Raw genomic sequence first — 23,196 nt, 5'->3', positions numbered from 1 at the left:
AGAAGTGTCTTGGCAACCTTGTGCTCAATCCCCCCTTTCTCCAAGACTGCGAGCTTGTTTTCAAACTGGGTGAACACAAAAAAATCCATTTAGTGGGGGAAAGGTTGCCCGTTCTCTGTGATCCCTCTCCTGTGTGAACATTTCTGCATATTGCAAGGGCCAAATTGGCTGCCCAAGGTCTCTGGGAAAGTGGGGGTGGAATAGTTCTTAAAGCTTCTGCTGCCCTAGGATATCATCTATAGCAGTCACACCTCCCCTTTCCAGATACCATGCTGGCCAGCTCATTTAGTTTTACTTGTGGACTTGTTAGGAATCAGCTTTGATTTTAAAAACAAAAAACTTCTAAGGGGTCAGCAAGTGACTGCACAAAGGCCAGGGCCACCCATCAACCATGGAAGTTAAGAGGTGTGGACTGAGTTCATGATGGCCTTTGCTTAGAGATCAAAATCTCAGCAAGCCAATAATCCTAGTTTGTCAAAGGCCAATGCTTTGGCTTCTCTTCAGGAACAGAGAATTTACCACTTAGGAGCTTAGGCCTTCATAAAAAATCCCAGCAGGCTACAACTACTTAAGCAAGCACTTCGCCACACAAGTCAACACCCCTGAACTTTTGGATCTAACCAACTAAGCTGAAAGGTCAGTTCTGATGGCTGCAACAAGACCTGATGTTATGGCCCTCAAGTATCTGGGTCAGTAGAATGTGCTATAGGACAACCGACCTCTGCATTTTCAGGATCCACACTTTTCTCCAGCCTGGGAGTCTAAAGTATATTGCGCCAAACAAAACTGATTTCTCTTCAGAAGACAAGGCTCTGTAGTAAAGTGTGTGGCATCTAGCAGTAAGTGGTAAATATGGGAGACTTTCTTCCTCCCCCCCCCCCTCTCTCTGAAGAGACAACCTGAAGTCACCCAATGAAATGGTTGAGCAACAGATTCAGTTAAAAGAAATATATTGCTTAATAAGTAATATACGGCATTCACTGCCTCAAGTTGTGTTGATGGCCATTCGATTGGATGACAGAGATTATAGGAAGGAGTATTCAAATTAACGGCATAAAGCTCTATCAAAGCCCATGGGAGACAAAAAAAAATTGTCTCAGATTTTAATGTGTTATTTCTCAAAATTGTTAGTGTTAATGTGAGGCTTGAGACACTGAGTGTTTTGTTATTATTCAGATGATATTTACTGATGTACAGAAGGGCTAGGGGTTGTTGTTTTTTTAGATCTTTTAACAGCTGCCAATGATGTTTTGGCTCAGCAATGGAAAACAGCCACACCTACTTAAGGAACGGCTAATTAAAAGTTCTGGAAATGACCAAAATGGATATGCTTGTGAACAACACCAGAAAAATGGCTTCTCCCGTCTGCCCCCAATTAAAGTGGGAGGAAAAATTGGTTCCATTTCTCTTTACTCCACTGCGATACTAAAAAGAGTATTTTTGCAACATTTAATTTTTGAATTTGAAACAAGATGAAAGAAAAATCGGTGACTGTTTAGTCAAACCTGTTACTATATTGGCTATAAATATTATGAGGGCATGCAGGAGCCAGAAAAATGGTTTTGAGGACTGTATTTAGCTCACAGACCATCAGCTGGACATTCCTGCCCTAAGTAGGAAGAAAAGGAGATAAAGGGTCTCCAGGGGGCTTTGAACCTTGGAAAGTTGTCACTGAGGTGAAGTGTGGTGTGCTGGAGAAAAAGAATGAGAATCAAGAATGGGAAGCATGCTCAACACCCCAGCTCAGGCAGCTAAAGGAAATGGTTTGGTGAACAGTTTTGTGCAGCTGTCCAGTGTTCAACTTTGTGAGCAGGTATCTTGAAAAGATCTACAAGATTCCTGCGAAACCCAAGCCACGTGCATTGGAAAATGCCTCCTGAAAGGGAATGAGGAACTCTTGAAGTCTCTGAACTAGATCTCTCCTGCAAAAATTCCCACATCACAAATCTGCTTTTGAATCAAAGGCAAAGTCCTATGAGTGGAACCAAACGTATTACGTGCATTTTTTTAAAAAAATGCAAATCCTGTGCCAAGAATTATATACAACATGCACATTACTGGAGAAATAAATCCAATACATTTCCGTTGGATTTTCTTCTAGGTAAGCATGTTCACGATTGCAACCCTGCCAGTGGTAACACGCAAAGAAATAAGGGAAGGGGGGGCTGGTGGCATGAAGCAAGTTAAGGTGGCAGGTTAAGGGTACCACAAGGAGCAGCAAAGGTTCACAGTCAGCTCTGGAGGATGACCAGGTGGAGAAGCAATTGGAACCCACTGAGAAAGCTGCAAAACATCTTCTAACAAAGATGGGCTGTCCCCAGGGGGAAGGTCAAGTAGGGGAAACTGTGCCTTGGGGGATCCCACATTTGGAACCAGCAGCCATGGACACCAGATCCACTGCCTGGCTCACCCTGTCGCCATCCACTCACCCAGAGCTCTCCACCTCATCCCTACCAAGAGCAAGGCAGCAAGGCCCTCAGTGCCACTCCTAAGTGACGTTTACCTAATAGGACAGATAACACAGATTCTGTCTGCAAGTCTGCATGGAACCTTCTTTGCAAAGGTCAGTGACAGAGGGCGACCCCCAATCCAGGTACACCCGAGAGCGAGGCTTACCCAGGTGGCTGAGGGCATCCTTGTCCCAGGGCCAGGTGGCAGCACCTGCCAGCTCCTCTCGCACAGAGCTGGCAAAGTAGACATTCAGGAAGTGAGTGCTGTTCAGCTGCAGCATCTCCTTCAGCTCCTTCACACTCATATATGCCCTGCAGAGAGAAGGAGAGAGGGAACACAAAACAGTACAAATTAATTACCGTAGTAACAACACTTTGCATTCATGCAGTCCTTTCCCCGGGTGCCCATCTCAGTGGTAGGCCATGTGGCCTAATGCCAAATCCCTAAAACTTCTTCTCCTTTGAAGTGGGTCTTGGGAAACACATGAGCACGGCCCGGTATCTTCATCAGCTTCACACCAGCATGATGACACACTTTTAGGCAGACTGTGTATTTGGAAAGAGTGGCAGAGAGAAAAGGTTTTAAGAAGCTGTTCAAGAAAAGCCCTGCCTGTGCTCACACTGGCCGATGGCTCTTTGCACACAGGCTCCCAATACTTCCTGGAATGACCATGGGAAGTTTTGCGGTGGTGACGTGCTCATTTCAGGAAGCGCTGCTGTGCCAGACGCCTTCCACGGCTGCAAGTGGGCTTTAAAAGAAAAATGACCTGCAGAGAAGACCCCCTCGGCCACCTTGTTCACTTAAATAAAGGTAAGCACTGCTCTTGCCGCAAACCAACAAATTCTGAACAAAGTTTTTCTGCTTCCTGTGAAAGAAGCAGAGAGTAAAAATACCTCTTTCACAGGGAGCAAAGACTTTCACAAAAATAGGAGGCGAGGTCTGACCCAGCATTATTTCACACAACCCCTGAATCAACTTGGATTTCCCTATTCTAGATCACTGTACCCTGGATTAACTGACTCCACTGAGAAGGAGTGGATTTTTAGCTGATGCCAAACTTCCATCTGTGTGGTGAGATCTGTGATGGCCACATTCTCACATGCACACCACTGTTCGACGCCTGCAAGTGATAAGCACACACGCACACATAAATAATCCCTAAATAAGAGAACAAGCAATGAGAGTTCCTATTATGGCACAATTCTAAACAGACAAGCAAAATGTAATTTCCTCCGGGGAACTAAGAAACGCCGCTCAGTAGCCTCACGTCTTAAAATAAATCTTGGTTCCCAACCTGTGTGCACCTAGGAAAAACCACTCCAAAAAAACCACTCCAAAGGCTTGCAAGCCATCCAAATTCCATGGACTGAGGTCAGTCATGTTTGAAGGGATATTCCTGCCACTCTCCAGGGGAGACATTTTTCTCACTGCTGCCTGCAGGTCCCTTGACACTAGTAAAATGTTTCCCGCCTCCCCATTCGCTTTGACTTCATTATCAATCACCCCAGGGTTGTTGGCTTTTTCCATGAAGTTGGGCCAAGCAGATTTGATCTGATCCAAAAAGAAAAAGGGGGAAAAGCAGCTTGATGTGAGGAAGGGGGAAAACAGACCTTCAATTACAGTGTGAGAGGAACTGCAGACATCCAGTGATGAGCGGCCCAGCGAAAGACCAAACAACATGGAACAGAGACCAAATCAAATTTGGAATGACCGACTCCCTTGGGCTTCTGCTTTTGCTGGTGTCTCCACTGGTGCTTTCATCCGTCATAAACAAGTGTTAGTGCCAATGTTACTCTATTCCACAGTTATTCATTCGTATCCCTTAGGCCTTCTGCACAGACTTCTCCCCCACCCACCCCATCCCCACAATGGCTCCTAACCCAAGGATTCTGTGACACATTGTCTGCACATTAATGGATAGTTGGAAACGACTCTGTATTCTATTTCTGATCTTCTAGGAAGAGTGTCTGTGCTTAAATAGACAAGTGACAGCACCCACTCACAAGAGAGGTTTTGGCAGGCTCAAGGAAACTCCAAGGTTTGCAGAAGTACAAAAATATCTTCAGGGGAAACCCTAAAAGGGGGAGACCCACAAAATTAGACAAATAAGGACTGAGTATCTTCAGTGGACATAAAACGCTTACTGACCATTGTGAGGAAACAAATAACCTGTCGGGATGGAGAGGCAAGAAAATGGTGTGGCTGGAAAATGAGCCTGGAAGAAGAAGGTAGCGACAACCATCCTGGCTCACACTATTTTTAAATATCTCCAAGGACAGAGGTGAGAGCGGCCCATAAAAATCAATGGAGAAATCCATTTTCTTAAACACAGATGGGACTGAACACCAGTGTGTCTACCCCACACCCAAAGAGTAGAAGGCAAAGACGATAGCTCCTGCTCTTTCTTATGTGGTCTCTTATTTAGGGCAAAACATTTGTAAAGAGCAAGGCCAATCCATCTCACTGTCCCAATATTGCAGGTTGAAAGTGCTTGCATCTGCAGTCCAGGTGGATCAGGTGCCCAACAGGGGCTGGGATGAAGATGAGAGGGTGGGTTACAACTTCTCTGCAATAATATGCATTGCTCCTCTCTTCGCATTGGGTTGACCACTGTGAGAACAGGATACTGACCACTGACCCAGCAGGCTCCTCTTATGTTTACATTGCAGGCTGGGCTGAGAGAGTGATGCTCATTCTTATTTACTTAATACAATTAGCTGTATCCTGCATTTTAGGGTGCCAAGTCTTTTAAGGTGTCTTATAAGTAACACCAGAGCACAACAGAATATTGACAAAGTAACAATTACGATCAAAAATATAATATGGGTTATTTCACAACCACTTATTCTCATCCTTACACTAGTGCAACAGCCCTTGCGTTGACATCCAGTGACAACCAAAATTGGTTTGCTTTGAGAGCATATGTTGCAGCCCGCATTTATTTGTTTTATTATTTATTTATTGCATTTATATCCCAACCTTTTTCTCCAAGGAGCTCAAGGTCGTGTTCAAGGTGGCTCTTCCCCTGTTCATTTAATCCCCTAGGGCAGTGTTTCCCAACCGGTGTTCCGCGGCACACTAGTGTGCCGCGAGATGTTGCCTGGTGTGCCGCGAGATGTTGCCTGGAGGGAGGCAGGCGAGTCCAAAAAAGGTTGGGAAACACTGGTTTCTCTTTCAAAAAGGAAACGTGGGTTAAAGCGGCGCCGCCGCCTCCCACTCACTTTCCTGCTCTGGCTTCCCTAACAGTTTTCCGAGTTGCGTCACTGGATCCAGCCCCCTTTTCCACATGTGACACGGGGCTGGAGGGAGGGAAAGAGGGCTTTACGTCGCACACAAAGGCAGCCTCCTAGAAGCGCTCTGGGCCGGCGCCGTTTCGCCGAAGGCGCCGGAGGACCCCCACCCTCAGCTCCTTCAGAAAGGAAGCCCCGCCCCTCGGCTCCCTACGCCGCCAGGCAGCTCAGCTGACTGACGAGGACGTGCGGCGGCGGCGGCCGCACAACCACCGCAGTTGCTGGCAGCGTCTGCGGCACAATAAGTAACAGCGCCTGGTGCTGCCAACTCTTTCTCTCTCTCTCCCGCCCCGCCCCCAAGCTCTCGCGTGCCCTGCGTCAACATCGCCGCGCGCAGCTTCCCGAGCTCGAGGCCAGCCGCTGCACGCACGCGCCGGCTCGTCATCGGCTCCGGTTGTTGCTTTTCTCCGCCGAGGTCGGTGGACCCCGAGCCTAGGCTTCCTTCCCGCACCCCGCTTTCCGAAGACCGCACACCAGTTGAGCCAGTACATATTCCCCTCCCGTGACTGGAGCGGAATAGCCCTTTCTCTTCTTCCCCAACCCTTGTCGTTGGAGGAGTCCCTCAGTCCCTCGCTTTGCTGCCTCCTCCCCCCCCCACCCCCAAAGCTTGGAGGTTCCCCGGCAAGGGGGAGGGAAAAAAATTGAAAGTTACACTTTCGTGCGTCCCTCCCGGCGTGACGCTGCGCGCTGACGTCACGGGGCTGTAATGGTGGTGTGCCTCGAGATTTTTTTTCATCAAACAAGTGTGCCTTTGCCCAAAAAAGGTTGGGAAACACTGCCCTAGGGTAGGCTGAGAGGCATTGACTGGCCCAAGCTCACTCAGTGAGCTTCATGTCCGAGTGGAGATTTGAACCCTGCTCTTCCAGGTCTTGGTCCAACACTCTAACCACTGCACAACACTGCCTCTGTTTCATGACACGCTTTCCTAAAAGCAAAGGGTTTTTACACTTCTCTCACACAGATCCATTTCACTGTGTTGAGACATCAATGGGGGGGATTATCATATTTGCACCTCCCCACAATTGTCTGAAACTAAACTCATTAGGAGGGGGAGCGTATGCCTCAATGTCAACTTTAAACCTCCAGAGAGAGCCTGTTGCTCATTCTGATGAACACAGCAACAACACAGTATTGAAGTTGGGGCAGCAGAGTCTCACAGCAAGCATGAAGTACGTGAATCACTTTGAGAGGGAAAAGTCAGAGACAAATGACTTGTGGGAGAGAGCCGGATTCAGCCACCCCATTCTGCTGGAAGAAGCCACCACAAGGACTCCCACTAGCATAACAGGGTTTCCCTCCCCTCTCCTCCCCCTGTGTGCCCCTGTGTCTCCCCCAAATCCACTCTGGAGGGTGGGGAGAAATCCCGGAACAGTGTGTGGGGTGAGGAGAGGTAATTAAGTTGGGTAAGCTTGTGGTAAGAAAACAAATGGCATTGAATTTCACCCTTAGTTAACAATCCAGTCTTGGGCATGTTAAGTGGAGCTTACTCCTATACAACCACACATAGGATCACAGCCTGCACCAATCCTGTGTCCTTCAAGACACGTTGCAGTTCTGCAGGAGTAAAAAGGGGGAAAGCTGCCACTGAGCACCGCTTCCTCCAAATCCATCTTTCTGGTTCTTGGCAGTTACAACTACCAACTCTTTCCACAGCTACTGATCTCAAGATAGCTGCTGTCAGAGAAACTGGTCAACATGTTTCCAAAGACAGCCACAACACCTGAGGAGGACTAACTGGGTCTCCAACATCAGCTTCTCCTCCTTTTCCCTCCTGGAAACAGTATGAGATGGGTGAAGATGAGCTAAACTTGCTTCTCACAGTAGGGCTGGCTAAAATTATTACCTACCATTTTTTAGCACAAAATGCAAGATCTCTGTAACTATGGGACACAATTTCAGGTTGCCCACCCCATAGGCAACCAATCTGGCTATGCAATAGGGTGACTCTCTGTCAGAGCTGTGCTGTGGAGGCGGGCAATGAGTCTGCTTCAGCACAACGTGGGATAGCTAAGTTGGTAGAGCATGAGACATTTAATCTCAGTGTTGTGGGTTGAAGCCCCATGTCGGGCAAAAGATTCCTGCGTTGCTGGGGGTTGCACTAGATGACCCTGGGGTCCCTACAATTCTACAATTCTATATATGATCTAGTTAAACTAGATTCAGAGTGTGTTTTGTTGTTGCTGCTGCTCATCTTCTTCAAAAACAAAACTGCAGCAAAACATGAGCAACATGAGCGGGACGGGACAGACAGGAGTCTGAATCACGTTGTGAAGACTTTGCATCCCAGAGAGATCAGTCATGCTGGTCACTTAAGTCTCTGGACAAAGGGGTCAGCAGCTTCAGAGCCAGTGTGGTGTAGTGGTTAAGAGCGGTGGACTCGTAATCTGGTGAACCGGGTTCGCTTCTCCGCTCCTCCACATGCAGCTGCTGGGTGACCTTGGGCCAGTCACACTTCTCTGAAGTCTCTCAGCCCCACTCACCTCACAGAGTGTTTGTTGTGGGGGAGGAAGGGAAAGGAGAATGTTAGCCGCTTTGAGACTCCTTCGGGTAGTGATAAAGCGGGATATCAAATCCAAACTCTTCTTCTTCTTCTTCAGAAGATTAGTCTGCTTCTTCTGGCACTCACCATCAAAATGCCATCCAGTTCATCATTTTTTTAAAAAAATTAAAAATAGGTTTCAATGTTATGCAACCCAGTCACGGCAAAGAAAAGAGCATTGCGTTAAGATTATGGTGTCATTTCACATGGTGTTAAAACACGGACAGTCCAGGCAGGTTTGTGAGGCTGGTAGAAGAGCTTTACTTGCTTTTCCCCCTTACGTATGGAAAATAGGGAGACCAGGTTTGAACCCGGCATCCTTTTATGCAAGGGGGGCTATAAAGGAAAATACCTTTGATGAAAACTGGTTTCCCAGCTCATCATTCATCTAGTTCATGTCCTCCAGGGACAGCTAAAAGCTATTCTCTCAGACGTTCCCAGAAGCTACATGGTGGATAGCAAGCGCCCAGATTCTGACCTGGGTGGTGAGGTTCTTTCTGACCCAGATTCTTCTCTATGGCTGAAGTCATACATAATACTGAAAGGGCGCTGAAAACACATTCTTCAGATGTGCTGCCAGTCCATTCTCACAGATGTAGACAGAGAGGCCCCTCCCCGATTTCTGCCTCTTCTTCCTCTTGCTCCATCTGGGGGGAATTAACAAGGCAGCCAGATGCAAGAGGCGGGCAAGGCTCCCATACCTTTATCAGTTGCTTAAAAGGAGGATTACAGAATAGGAAGCTCCTTCCAGGGGTGCTGTGTTTATCTGACAATTATTCACACATGCAAGACGGTAGAATGTGGCAAGATTTTCACTAATTTGAAACACTAATTTAGCAACTTGGTAACCCGGAGAAGAGGATAAAGACACAACAATTGTTTTTAATTGAGCTTAGAACAAAAAAAGCAAAATTGACAATAATTCTTCTACTTGTTGCCAGCCTGGGGCGCTTCCCCAGATGGAAGACAGCAATTTCCAGATGCACCGTGCAAAGCTGGGAAGAGCCTCCTTGCCGTGGAAACATCTGTGCAAGGGAATAAGGGAGTGAACAGCTGGAGCCAATTAGCATATTGTGCCTTCTTGGGTTCGCTTTCAAATTTCACTTCTGCACTACAATATAACTTTGTAACGAAGTGCACAAACACACGTTTGCATGAACAAGCACACATACACACCAGAGACAGATGTTTTGCTCTAAAGTCCATGGCTGGCAGCAGTGGGCACCTTGAGATAAAACCTTTCCTTTGCTATGCCTGGTATGTTGTACACACATTGAGTCTCTCCCTGAGTTCCAGCTCTTATTCTGGTTCTGGGCTTTAAGCAGAGGAAGGAGGGTAAGGTGGTCCAATACAGAGAATCTCAGGGCTTCTATACTTTCAACAACTGTATTGAAGAGGAAGTCTCAGCAGGTGCACCTTCTTGCATGTCTGCACGACAAAGAGAGAGAGAGAGAAATCCTCCCTCCACTAGGAGGAAGGAATCTTAAAGGTCCAAGAGTTCTGTGCTCCCTTGCATCTCACCATTGCCTCAAGGCAGAATTAAGAATACACAAAGGCATTCTGCTCAGGTGTAAAAGAATAGAGAGAACATTATGCCCACCAGCACCAGTCACACACCACAGGTTGGAAGGTGTACTTGTGGTGACACCCTGGAAGATCACAGGTGTGTGCTGCTTTTACATGTGAGTAGAACACTTGAAGTGTCCCAAAGAGACTACCAATTCAGCGCACCCAATTCAGAGTTAAGGGTCGCTACTTCACTCCCCTGCCGGAGCGGTCATCCCTTTAAACAAGGGTTTCAAACTTTCTGTCTTCTGACATCAATGTTATCTACTGAGGAATCCCTTGCAAGTCCACCCAAGGACCCTGAGTGCTGCAGAGGATCCAGGGCCTTTAACCAGGGCCAGCCCACTCATGAGGTGGACTGAGGCAGCTGCCTTGGGTGGCAGATACCTGCAGGGTGGTCGCCCACCCCTGTTGCCGCTGCTAGAGAAGCAGAGGTAGGGGCTGCTTCCGGTGAGATCTCATGAGAGCACTAAGCTGCTGCCCTGTGACCCAGTAAGCAAGCCTTTAGCAGAGAGGTAGGGACGGTGCCTTCCTGTTTTGCCTGTAACTCTCCTAGGTTGTGCATTGCAGAAGAAGCTCAGTAATAATGGGAAATAGTTTCCCCCCCGAAAAGCATGTCTGCCTTTACTTATCTGCTCACTGAGAATCCCCAACCAGCTTCTGAGGAACTTCCTGGGGCAAGTGTCCGAAAACTGCTGTCCTAAAGTGAAGGAGCATCAGGACTTCTGATTCAGTCAAAGCTCTTCGAACCCTTTAGTGGTTCATCTGCAGTAGGGGGCACAGGACTCCCACCTCCCCTCACAAACATTTACCCTCCTTATTTCCCCACCGCTATGGACCACTATGGACCGCTATGGAAAGAGCTTCACCACTCTGGTGCTTCTCTCATAGAATCATAGAGTTGGAATAGACCACAAGGGCCATCGAGTCCAACCCCCTGCCAAGCAGGAAACACCATCAGAGCACTCCTGACATATGGTTGTCAAGCCTCTGCTTAAAGACCTCCAAAGGAGGAGACTCCACCACACTCCTTGGCAGCAAATTCCACTGTCAAACAGCTCTTACTGTCAGGAAGTTCTTCCTAATGTTTAGGTGGAATCTTCTTTCTTGTAGTTTGGATCCATTGCTCCATGTCCGCTTCTCTGGAGCAGCAGAAAACAACCTTTCTCCCTCCTCTATGTGACATCCTTTTATATATTTGAACATGGCTATCATATCACCCCTTAACCTCCTCTTCTCCAGGCTAAACATGCCCAGCTCCCTTAACCGTTCCTCATAAGGCATCGTTTCCAGGCCTTTGACCATTTTGGTTGCCCTCCTCTGGACACGTTCCAGTTTGTCAGTGTCCTTCTTGAACTGTGGTGCCCAGAACTGGACACAGTACTCCAGGTGAGGTCTGACCAGAGCAGAATACAGTGGCACTATTACTTCCCTTGATCTAGATGCTATACTCCTATTGATGCAGCCCAGAATTGCATTGGCTTTTTTAGCTGCCGCGTCACAGCACCACGTCTTCTCTCGTGCTATCAGTGCCTTTGGAAGGGCCATCTGGATCAGGACCACAATGGGGTGGGGTGGGGGGAGACACAAATACATATGAGGCTACATTTTGGAAATACAGAAAACTTTAGGAAGGCTGATCATGGATCTGACCATGTAACATGCAGTTTCTCCCTAGATCCAGCACCTAGGACACCCATGTCTTCTACAAGCAAGCCATCTGCAAGGGACATTCCACCTCTGGTTGTGCCCACATTATGACTTGCAAAGCCTTTTGTTCTCTGCCCCTTGCTGCTCCTCACAACTCGGTGCACATCTTGCCACACTCTCCTCTTACTTGCCCTTCTGCGTGCCAGTACTTACGATCACTTTACGAGCAACAGATGGAGTAGACATTCATCATGTGCTTAGATCTCTGGACAACATTATTATTAAGTCTGACTTAATTTCTACCCACCCTCCTATAAAACCGAATTGATAACAGCTTCTAGGCTGTCCCTTTTCCGTTGCTTTCCCAGACTCCTCAAACATAGGAGTCTCCAACTGTCAGGATCCCGGCCAGTATATGGCAGTGCGCACATGGGCATGAGTCAGAGACTGGGCTTGGGTGCAAGAGATCCATCTGGCTGTCAGCAGTTCACAGATCATGGTGGTGTCATAATCAATGTCGAGAGAGATTTTGTAACCAAATCAGGGCAGGAAAGCAGGTGCAAGGAAGGAAGGAATGCAGACAAAGGCACAGGAACAAGAGTGAAGAGCAGGCAGGAGGGGGAAAATACAAAACAGAAGAAAAAGACAACAGGGACCTGTCACAATCCTTATTGGCCACATTCTGGAGCATTGTTCCTACTTTGTCATTTCTGAGCACCCTTTCGTACTCACCATTTGCATGGTGGGAAAACGGTGGCATTTTGCCAGTAATCCAAATCATGGTCAGTACCCGGTTGAATACAAAGGAAGTGCACCTCTTCTCGTGGCAAAAGAGGGTCTCCCAGAGCTCCTGCAAGTTTGAGATTCCTTTTGAGAGCAGAGGGTCTGGTCTCAGGACCACTCCACCGAGCCCTATCTGCATGAGCTGCAGAGAGGCCCATCTTCTCTATTTTTATTTATTTATTTATTTATTTATATTTACATTTTCAAAAACAGGAGCAGAGAGCATATTTAACCTCCCTTCCTTTCCCCTGTCCCACTTACAACTTCGTACCAAATACAGCATATATACATATACCATATGACGTCCCTTCCACACTTTCCCTTGGTTCCTTTGCTTTTCTGCTACTCCAAGTAAGCCACATCTTTTTAATCATCCAACTTGTTATCTATTAAATTAACTATTTCAACTCTGCTGGATTTACTGGAGACCAGCAACGCTATGTATCTGTCTATACCGGTTCTTAAAATATTCACTAAACATTTTCTATTCCTCCTTATATTCCTTATCTTCATTTTCTCTTGTCCTGTTCGCAAGACCAGCCAGTTCAGCACATTTGAACAATTTACACTGTCATTCTTCCTTAGTGGGGACTATATTTGTTCTCCACCTTTGTGCCAATAAGGTTCTAGCTGTGGTGGTGGTGTAAAGTAATAAACTCTTTTGGGTTTTGGGGGGACCTCGGTTGTTACCATCCCCAAGAGGAAAATCTCAGGTGTTTTGGGGAGAGGTCCATCTGCTCTAGAAGGGAGGGTAAGCAAGACCGCAGGTTGGAGCCAGGAGTGCTGGCCAAGGAGGGAGGCTGTGAGGCGCAGCCCTGAACTCCAGCCACACACACTTCCCACCCCCCTGGAAAAACAGAGAGGAGAAAAGCAAAGCTAAGAATTATGGAAAGGAAAGAGAAGGGCAAGGGACACCAACTGGAAGCAAAATGACACTGATTCAAAGAGACAAGTCGGGAGACAGACTAATAAAGTCCGAGACGTGTCTCAAGAGGAACTGCCTGACCTGTGTCTGAACAGGACCCAGAAGTATTTGGCTGACCCTAGTCGATAGCCACCACATTGCAAATGTTCTTTTCAGTACAAAGGGCAGCGTACCGACAGCCTCTTCACACACTATAAATCTCCTGCATGGAAAGCAGCTCAGCAGAGGAAAAAGCACGGCCAGATAACGTGCAAACATACGTCCCACACACATTTCATTTTGGGTGTGTTCTACAATAACGCTCAATGAACAGGTCTCTGGAGGAGCCCTCGATGCCTTTCACTAGGTATAAAATACATTTTGATCACTCGTGTGTTCTTAAAATGGCGAGTCCCTGAATCTCAGCATTCTACACACCATGGGACATGCAAGAGGACACTGGCCAATAAGAGGTTCTGGGTAGTCTTCCATTGAGAAACAGAACGATTCCATGACTCTGCTCTACACAAAGCAGCAGAAATAAAGTGTGGTGGCCCATGCCCTTTAGTTTGCTGACATCACACCAATGTCTCACATTGGGGAACTTCAGTCTTTCTCTATACCAATGAAAGCCAGGTGCCCATTGCCACATCTACCACATCACTTCAAAATGCCAAGGCCCCTGTCACCCCAACTGGTGCACTTGCCCACTCCAAATAATCTACTTACTTTCTGAACCAGCATCTACTGAGGAGGAATAGAGACCAATACCAAGTGCTACCTTGCTAACTTGGTGGCACTGTGGTCTAAAGCACAGAGCCTAGGATTTGCCTATCAGAAGGTCGGCAGTTCCAATCCCCATGACGGGGTGAGCTCCAGTTGCTCGGTCCCAGCTCCTGCCCACATAGCAGTTCGAAAGCACATCAAAGTGCAAGTAGATAAATAGGTACTGCTCCAGCGGGAAGGTAAACGGCGTTTCCGTGTGCTGCTCTGGTTCACCAGAAGTGGCTTAGTCATGCTGGCCACATGACCCAGAAAAACTGTCTGTGGACAAATGTCGGCTCCCTCAGCCAGTAAAGCAAGATGAGCGCCGCAACCCCAGAGTCGTCTGTGACTGGACCTAACAGTTAGGGGTACCTTTACCTTGCTAAGCTGTGCATGACACCATTTTGTAAGCCTGTCACAAGTCTTCCCTTTTTTCCCCTCACCATGGAGAGTTTACCACAATGCTCTTCAGTTCACATGACTAACTTTCTCCATACAAAAAAAAAAGAAAATTAAAATCCCCATATGCAGAAAACTGCCGTGTCAATGAGAAGGCTAAGCTAAAACCTTTCTCTCCTGGTATTTAATTTTTCTACCTGCAGGATGTTGTGAGGTCATTGTTTGAATGCAGGAACATTCAGTCATGAGAGCCCCTTCCAAAAATCTGAAGCGGAAAAGCCCAGACAAAGGTTTGCCACCTCCTGGAGAATTAGGCTCCAGGTCACTCACTGTGCTACAAAACCCAGGAAGAACTTAAATCCAAAGCTGATGATCTCTACCCCAGCTGCCTAAATACTTTACAGTTACATAAAGTAAAATATAAGGCTTAAGTTCACCTTCCCAGTTGCCCTGTTGTTAACTGCTTTGCTTTACTCTGGCACAGCAGACCTTGCTGAGTCAAGAATATAGCTAGCTAAGCCTCCACAAAATGTGAGACAAAGAACAAACATATAATCTCCTTGCCACAATCATCGTGGTGTTCATTCCCACCTAAGTAACATCCCCCACAACGGTCTCTCTCAGGAGGTGATGGACTCTCCTTCCTTGGAAACCCAGCCAGATGGGCGGGGAAATTTATTATTATTATTATTATTATTATTATTATTATTATTATTATTATTATTATTATTATTGGTTTTTATGCAGAGGCTGGATGGCCATCTGCCATGGATGCTTTAGCTGAGATTCCTGCCTTGCAGGGGTTGGAGTAGATGACCCTTGGGGTCCCTTCCAATTCTACAATTCTCTAATTCTCTATCAAGCTTAGAGTTTGTGGGGATATGGATTATGTTTATTTAATAATGAGCTGGTTGTATGTAAAATTGAGGATTAAATTTGGCGAAATGTGAAGGGTGGGAGACGCTGGGAGATTGGTAGTGTTTTAGATGGGTGGAATGCATATTATATATTTATACAATATATATATATATATTCTAGGGGTTTCATTTTCACCCTCTGCACGCAGCCCCAGTGAGGATGAATTGTTTATTCCTGGGGCCAGATGCCAGGCAGCCCTGTTCAAGGCCAGGGAGGAATTTCTGTGTGTTGTCTGGGAGGAGGCAAGGTCTGTTTTTCTCAGGCAAAATGTTGCTCAAGGGGTACCAGAAGGAAATGTTTCAAAATGGATGAATGACCATTACTGATAGGTAAAAGAGGATTTACTCTGCTCGATTATTTTGAGGACAGGTTATAACAATGTATAGAATCATAGAATCATAGAGTTGGAAGAGACCACAAGGGCCATCGAGTCCAACCCCCTGCCAAGCAGGAAACACCATCAGAGCACTCCTGACATATGGTTGTCAAGCCTCTGCTTAAAGACCTCCAAAGAAGGAGACTCCACCACACTCCTTGGCAGCAAATTCCACTGTCAAACAGCTCTTACTGTCAGGAAGTTCTTCCTAATGTTTAGGTGGAATCTTCTTTCTTGTAGTTTGGCTCCATTGCTCCGTGTCCGCTTCTCTGGAGCAGCAGAAAACAACCTTTCTCCCTCCTCTATGTGACATCCTTTTATATATTTGAACATGGCTATCATATCACCCCTTAACCTCCTCTTCTCCAGGCTAAACAAGCCCAGCTCCCTTAGCCGTTCCTCATAAGGCATCATTTCCAGGCCTTTGACCATTTTGGTTGCCCTCCTCTGGACACGTTCCAGTTTGTCAGTGTCCTTCTTGAATTGTGGTGCCCAGAACTGGACACAGTACTCCAGGTGAGGTCTGACCAGAGCAGAATACAGTGGCACTATTACTTCCCTTGATCTAGAAGCCATAGCAGAAATTGGCAAATGAACAGGGTGATGTTTAGGGAGAAGGGATGAATGTATTTTGAAATGATAGTTGGAAAAGTTATTTTATTGCCTGCCCTTGCCCCAGTAGGCTATGCTCTTTTTAGTTGGCTACATGTTGTACAAGCCTGCAAAAGACTTATGTCTGGGCCATGAAACACCTTGAGCGACACCCACGACACTTGATCTTAGCCAAAAGGCCGAGAACTGTGCACACGACCCTTTCTTCTTGAAATTAGGATGGGATGAACTGCGATTATAATAAAAAATACATTGTTGTTGTTGTTGTTCCACATGTGTCTGTGTGTGAGATAATGAGAGAAACTTCAGTTGCAACCACATAATGGAATATCGTTTTCCTCCGGCGATAAATCTAGCCCAGTCTGCATCTTATTGCTCTGGCTCCTTGGGGCTTGTTTTGTTTGGTGTTTTTTAATGGTAGCTGGTAGACAGAATCAATCACACAAGCGGTAATCCCCTGCAAATGGAACTTAATAGATTTTTTAAAAGGCAGCCTATTGACCCAGAGACCTTAATGGCTCAGGAGCTGCTTGAGTCTGGCGTGCAAATTCGCCAGCAGACAGTTTATAAATGCACACAAATCGAAAAGGGTAGTAAAAATCCTTTTAAGTGGCAGGCCCTCCAAAAGGACAAGAGAGAATTTCCAGCATTAGAGCTCTTGGTATTTACATTATAACCTCCCATGGTTGCCTCAGTGAGATGCTGAATGGATGGCCGGCAGGGAGCCAGCCTCTTCCTGCCACAGCCGAAGAGGATGACATCACCAGAAAGACAAACAGGTGTCCAGCAAAGTTTTAGGACTTCGGATTAAGTGAACTGGGCAATAGATATCAACATCTTGAATTGACCTTTTATTTTAGGTGGAGCTATCACCATGTTTTGCCATATGTGGAATTCTGGTGAGAAACTAGGAGGTCCCTACTTGAGAAAAGAATCAAAGGAATTTTTTTAAGCCTTGCAAAGTGAACATCTCAGTATTGCCGCCAGATTTTGCATTAAGTAACATTTCAAAGCAAAATGAAAGTTTCCTGCTTTAGCAAAACAACCATGGAATTTTGAGGGAACCCAAAAAGATATTTGCAGTTCCGTTCTGCGCATTGTTTCTTTTTCGACTGATCAATGTGAATCATTCTGTCAGGCAGTGTGAAATGTGGGATAGAGTCTTGCACCTCTGGGCCTTATGTGTGAGTCCGGGCTCTGCCTTGGGATTACTGTCTGGGCCTCAGGCAGATTCAATTCCAACTCTTTGCACACTGACCCCAAGAATAGTGCATGGATTAAATGAATGCAGGTTATAAAGCACTCTGCAAATGAAAAGTGCTATATTAGATTCATGATTATGACAACGCCCACCTGCATAGTTCAGTTTCCTGGGTCATAGATGTTGTTTTTTAATTTAGGGTGGCCATAAACATAAAGGTAAAGGGACCCCTGACCATTAGGTCCAGTCGGGGCTGACTCTGGGGTTGTGGCGCTCATCTCGCTTTACTGGCCGAGGGAGCCGGCGTACAGCTTCCGGGTCATGTGGCCAGCATGACTAAGCCGCTTCTGGTGAACCAAAGCAGCACACGGAAACGCCGGTTAGTTTCCTACCAGAACGGTACCTATTTATCTACTTGCACTTTGACGTGCTTTCAAACTGCTAGGTTGGCAGGAGCAGGGACCGAGCAATGGGAGCTCACCCCATTGCAGGTATTTGAACCGCTGACCATCTGATCGGCAAGCCCTAGGCTCTGTGGTTTAACCCATAGTGCCACCCGCGTCCCACTCTACTCTTATTCACAAGCTGAAACACAATACAGTGCACCTGTTTACAGAACTTATCCGCACCTCCCATAAGATGTAGATGGAGGATTGCCTTGACATGTGCAGCGTTTTGGTCACATTCTATTCAAAGCAAAGAAGGGTCTCACTCACTTGCACCTTTTCTAGTGCACAATGAGAATGCCATCTCAGTTTATCAAAGGATACACGCGTGGGAGGCTGAATGTGACTTTGGTTTTCCTTAACTGGACCGAGATGCATGGAATAGTTACTAGAGATCTGTAAGTTCTCTAGTGTGTGTGTATATGTGTGTGTGTGTGTGTGTGTGTGTGTGTGTGTGTGTGTGTATATATAGCTCTGTATATATATAGCTCTGTTCCAGTAACAAGAAGCCGAAAGTACCAGCCTGAAGATGACGAGTGAGACCTCGTCGAAACGTCGCCTAGACACCCCAACTCTTACACGGGAAGACACCCGAAGACACCAAAACCTGCATATATATATATATATATATATATATATATATATATATATATTTGAACATGGCTATCATGTCACCCCTTAACCTCCTCTTCTCCAGGCTGGGCATGTTTAGCCTGGAGAAGAGGAGGTTAAGGGGTGATATGATAGCCATGTTCAAATATATAAAAGGATGTCACACAGAGGAGGGAGAAAGGTTGTTTTCTGCTGCTCCAGAGAAGCGGACACGGAGCAATGGATCCAAACTAGAAGAAAGAAGATTCCACCTAAACATTAGGAAGAACTTCCTGACAGTAAGAGCTGTTCGACAGTGGAATTTGCTGCCAAGAAGTGTGGTGGAGTCTCCTTCTTTGGAGGTCTTTAAGCAGAGGCTTGACAACCATATGTCAGGAGTGCTCTGATGGTGTTTCCTACTTGGCAGGGGGTTGGACTCGATGGCCCTTGTGGTCTCTTCCAACTCTATGATTCTATGATTCTATGATTCTAAGTTAGGAGAACTGATGCTGACTGAAGCTCCTTCCAGCAGTACAAACTCCAGTAGCTATTGCTCAGTGAATGTAAATGCTTAATTGCCCAGATGTGTAATATTTACAGGTAGGTTGATTATTATATTATTATATTATATTATATTATATTATATTATATTATATTATATTATAATTATATTTTAGGACTATTTTATGCTCTTACTTATTTCTTCACACAGAGGAGGGTGGACTTATACTAGAGTGGAGTCTAGGAAGTCATCATCATCACAACGGTACGACCAAGAACCTAAAATCATCACATGCTTTAATATGGTGCTTAACATAAAGAATCCAACATCAGATATAGCTGCATAGAAGCCTCTTTGTTTGCTAAAGAATTATTTGCAAAACTGTTATCTTCTGCAACAAGACTCTTCCCTCATTTTATTTCTTATGAAATGAATTCTCATCCAAATATATATTTAGATCCAAGGCCCTGAGCATTCCAGGTAGCAGAAGACTGTATACAGGCCAGAAGTCTCTTTTTCTCTGGGATATGAAAGGGCACATATTATTATTATTATTTTCCTTGGGGGTGGGGATTTGTAATGTAAGAACCACATTCTAAACTCTGTACCAGAGAAATTTTTAAAAAATTAAACCCCCAGCCTGCTTCTCTCCCCACAATGTTATCCTTGGCAGCCAAGGGTCTCTGGCTCTTGGAGTCGTCTCCCCCATGGCCTCTTCCAGGCTTGTTTGGACTGCAGGGCTTATGGAGCCTTCGGGTTCCATGGCCTCTCGCTCTGAACAGGAACAATTCCCATTTCCTAAAATAATGGCCCTGACCAAGCCAAAGAAAACTAAAAACAATATATTCATTTAACAACACTAACAATTTCACCAGAACTTGCCAACTCAAATGCTAGCTAAATCATTCCAGAAAGGCTTTCTACTGGACCTGAAGAAATCCCAAAAAACTCCTCTAGCTGACACTCATCTTTACTTTTGGACACGAGCAGGGCCCTTGGTGGCGGTCGGGGTGTGTGTGTGCGTGTGTGTGTGTGTGTCAATATTAGCAGCTCTATGCGGAAGACTTCCATGTCAATTGGCAAGGAGACGCACATCGCCGTTTAAGGAGTCTCCACATTCACTGGCTGAGTCTACAAACAACACGAGGGATATTCAAATTACAGGCATGAAATCAGCTTCAACAGTCATTCTCCCTTCCCATGAGAGCTTTAGCGCTGCGAGGAGAGCCCCGAGATCTCTAGACAAATAATTATGCGCACCATTGCCAAACTTAAGTTCCAATACAGAGGTGGTGAACATTTTAAGTAGTATAAAGCCGTTAAATGTCTGAACGTGAAATAGGGCAGAAGCAGGTATTGGAAACCTGTGAACCTCCAGAAGCCATTGGACTACAACACCCATCATCACCGGCCGGCCACTGGCCATGCTGGCTGGAGCCAAGGGAAGTGGGAGTAACGGAAGAGGGAGGACCACAGGCTCTCTGCAGGTATGTGCCTCTGCAGCCTCAGGCACATTTACTCCTTTCTCCTGCTCCCACCCGCCCCACCCCCATCAGCAAACATCTCTCTCCCTTCCACTGCACTGCTAGCACTGCATCAGCAGTAGTCAGCGCGGACCACAGTTCGCATTAGCCTAAACCCAGAGAAATGAATAGTATGAGAAGGGAATCAATGGACATGATCCTGTGGACTTCATTGCAATGGGCTTTAGTGCCTAGGAGTCTCCAGACAGGATGGCAGGGCCCTCCCTCCCTCCCTTGTCCGCCCACAACTTACCGGTGTGGAGATTCAGGGTCAAAGCACGTCTTCTTCACGTTGGTCACTCTGGGGTTGCAACAGTCCCCGTCGTCAAAATTGTCAAGCATGTTGTTGCATTCCATGTTGCAAACCCCATCCCGGCGCACCCAGTCGTAGCAACGCCCCAGCCGGCGGCAGTCCCCCCCGTCGTAGCCAGTCAGCGGGTGCTCGCACTCGGGGTCACAGTATTCATTGCCAATCTTGCTGGGCTCACAGTTCATCAGGACCACGCGGTGGCGGAGCAAGGAGCTCTGCACCTTGTGTACGCTCAGTTGCCAGGTGATGTTATAGCGGCCAAAGGCCCCGCTCAGCACCTGGTGCTGGTGGGCAATCTGCTCCTGGCTGACAGTAGGATGGAGCCCCTCATCGTCATGAATGTTGACGACCCGGTAACGGACCACCTTCTCATTCCTCAGTGGCCAGTGGCGGTTGTAGTAGGAGATCAACTCCACGTTGTCGCAGACGGTCTGCCCACAGAGAGGGGGCACGAGCGGTGAGAAAACCGGAGGCTCTGGCGCTTGGAAGGACTCCACCAGTGGGTAGGCACCATCTTTGAATGTTACCCATTGCTGCTCCAGGCGGCTGAACCTTGCACTGAGCACCATGGTAGCTTCTCTGTCTTCAACCTTTCTCAAGAAAGCTCTCTGGAGTTTCTCCTGGGGTAGAGCAGCATTCCAAATGGCCAGCAGAGCCAGGTGGCCACGGAAGTGGTGCCCGTCCTCTGAGCTGTCACCTCCCAGAATCAAGGTGCGGCAAGAAGCCATGAAGGGACTGTGGAGGGCCCCAGACTGCTGGGAACTACGCGCCACCCGTTCCCCGTTCAGGTACAGCAGCATCTGCTTCCCGTTGTAGGTGGCGGCCACATGAGCCCACGTATTGAGTTCATAGCGGTGTGGTACCGATATGGTGGAAGATCTCTTGAAGCGGTCTGTCCGGAGTGAGAAGAAGAAACGGGCATCCTTCTTCCCGGTGTTCTCCTGCGTGCGGATGCCAAGAGTCCAGCCCCTGTCACTGGCAACGTGGGAGCAATTGTCAAACACACCTGAGTGGAGGAGAGAGAGAAAAGAAGAAAATTCAGCACAGATGCTAGTACAATGACCACACTACCTCTCAGCTCTAGAACAGGAGGAGTGATTTTAGGATGAATCCACACTAGATCTTCAAACTGGCTTGGATCCAAGGGCACTATAGTGGGTACCCTCAAAGAACCCTGGAAACTGCAAGAGATGTGAAGAAGTCTTTGTTTAAGAGGGACGACAATTTCCAAGGTTTCTTGCTAACAAATCTAAACCAAAACAGGTTGGAAACGCATTTAAAATTTGGTCCACCAGACACCAATTCCAATTCGGTTCAAATTTGTAGCCAAAACCCTAATCATTAACCTGGGATGTCTGGAATCTGCTACATCAGTCATGGCACCATGAAGGCAGTGAGAAAGGGCACATTCCCTGCACCACATCCATCTAAAGATCTTATTGGAGAAAGAAGTGCTTTGTTCCAAATCTGAGGCAAGAAGAGGAGGAAGACAAGCAGTGTGAAGGCGCCCCCACCACATATCCTCTCCAGCACTGAGCTTTTTTTGGGGGGGTGTCTCCCAAGTTTGCAGCAAATGCCAGTGGTGACAACTGGCCAGTCCCCACAACTGCCACTGAGAAACACACACACACCAAATCCCTGTAGTTGTCCTGAAACTTTTTTATCAGATTGCTTTTTTTAATTCCTAAAAAGGAAAGCGAACACACTGGCAAAAATTATGGCTGAATCAGCGTTAACCTCAAAAGAATATACTTCAGTCATGCTAACTGCAAATCTGGGAGAAAATGCATACTGTGGGTGAGCGCCACCACGGTGACTTCTCTTTAAATAATACGCCAGTCTTCTTGACCCTGCACTGTGAAAACTTCTATAAACTGGAAAACAGCAATTGATGCCTTCCTGCTGTTGTACAGCTATGCACAATATCACATTTCACTTTGTATAAGCCTTATCCTTCCACACCCAAACATTCTACTCCTCCTCTGTCCATGATATTGTCATGGGGTGGGCAGTCATTCCATAAGACGACATCAGGCATCTCCAACTCCTGAACTATGCAAAGCTCATCATTCTAAGAACTGTGCCTGAGTTTTATTCCTCTCCCTCTTCCTTCTCTGTCACATTTCTCTTATATGTGAACTTTTTTTTCATTTAGATTGTATTATTATCATCATTATTATCACTATTATTTATTTATTATCAATAAAAATTATTATTATTAATTCATTGTCACTATTATTTGTATTACTAGATCAGGATCTTTGCTTGCAACTCAAGGCGGTCTGTAGTCTTCAAGGTTGCAGCAGCAACCAAGTCAGGCTGCGTCCAGGGATCAGAGCCTTCTTTGTTCAGCTTTGTTCCCTACCAGTG

General features: G+C 46.6%; 1 protein-coding gene across 1 annotated transcript in view; it reads right to left on the bottom strand.

Annotated features, from left to right (window-relative positions):
• The window catches only part of PAPPA2 (pappalysin 2), a 124,905-nt gene that overhangs the window by 85,692 nt on the left and 16,017 nt on the right, over positions 1–23,196 (bottom strand). Inside the window, exons 2-3 of the mRNA XM_083507013.1 lie at positions 20,770–21,832; positions 2,617–2,762 (exon numbers count right to left, since the gene is read on the bottom strand). Of these exons, the coding sequence (XP_083363139.1) occupies positions 2,617–2,762; positions 20,770–21,832 (1,209 nt within the window). The remainder of the gene's footprint in view (positions 1–2,616; positions 2,763–20,769; positions 21,833–23,196) is intronic.

The sequence above is a fragment of the Podarcis liolepis genome (assembly GCF_965112155.1).
Source record: "Podarcis liolepis genome assembly, chromosome: 6".
In the NCBI taxonomy this organism is placed as follows: Eukaryota; Metazoa; Chordata; class Lepidosauria; order Squamata; family Lacertidae; genus Podarcis; species Podarcis liolepis.
This window is presented reverse-complemented; position numbering and strand designations above follow the sequence as displayed.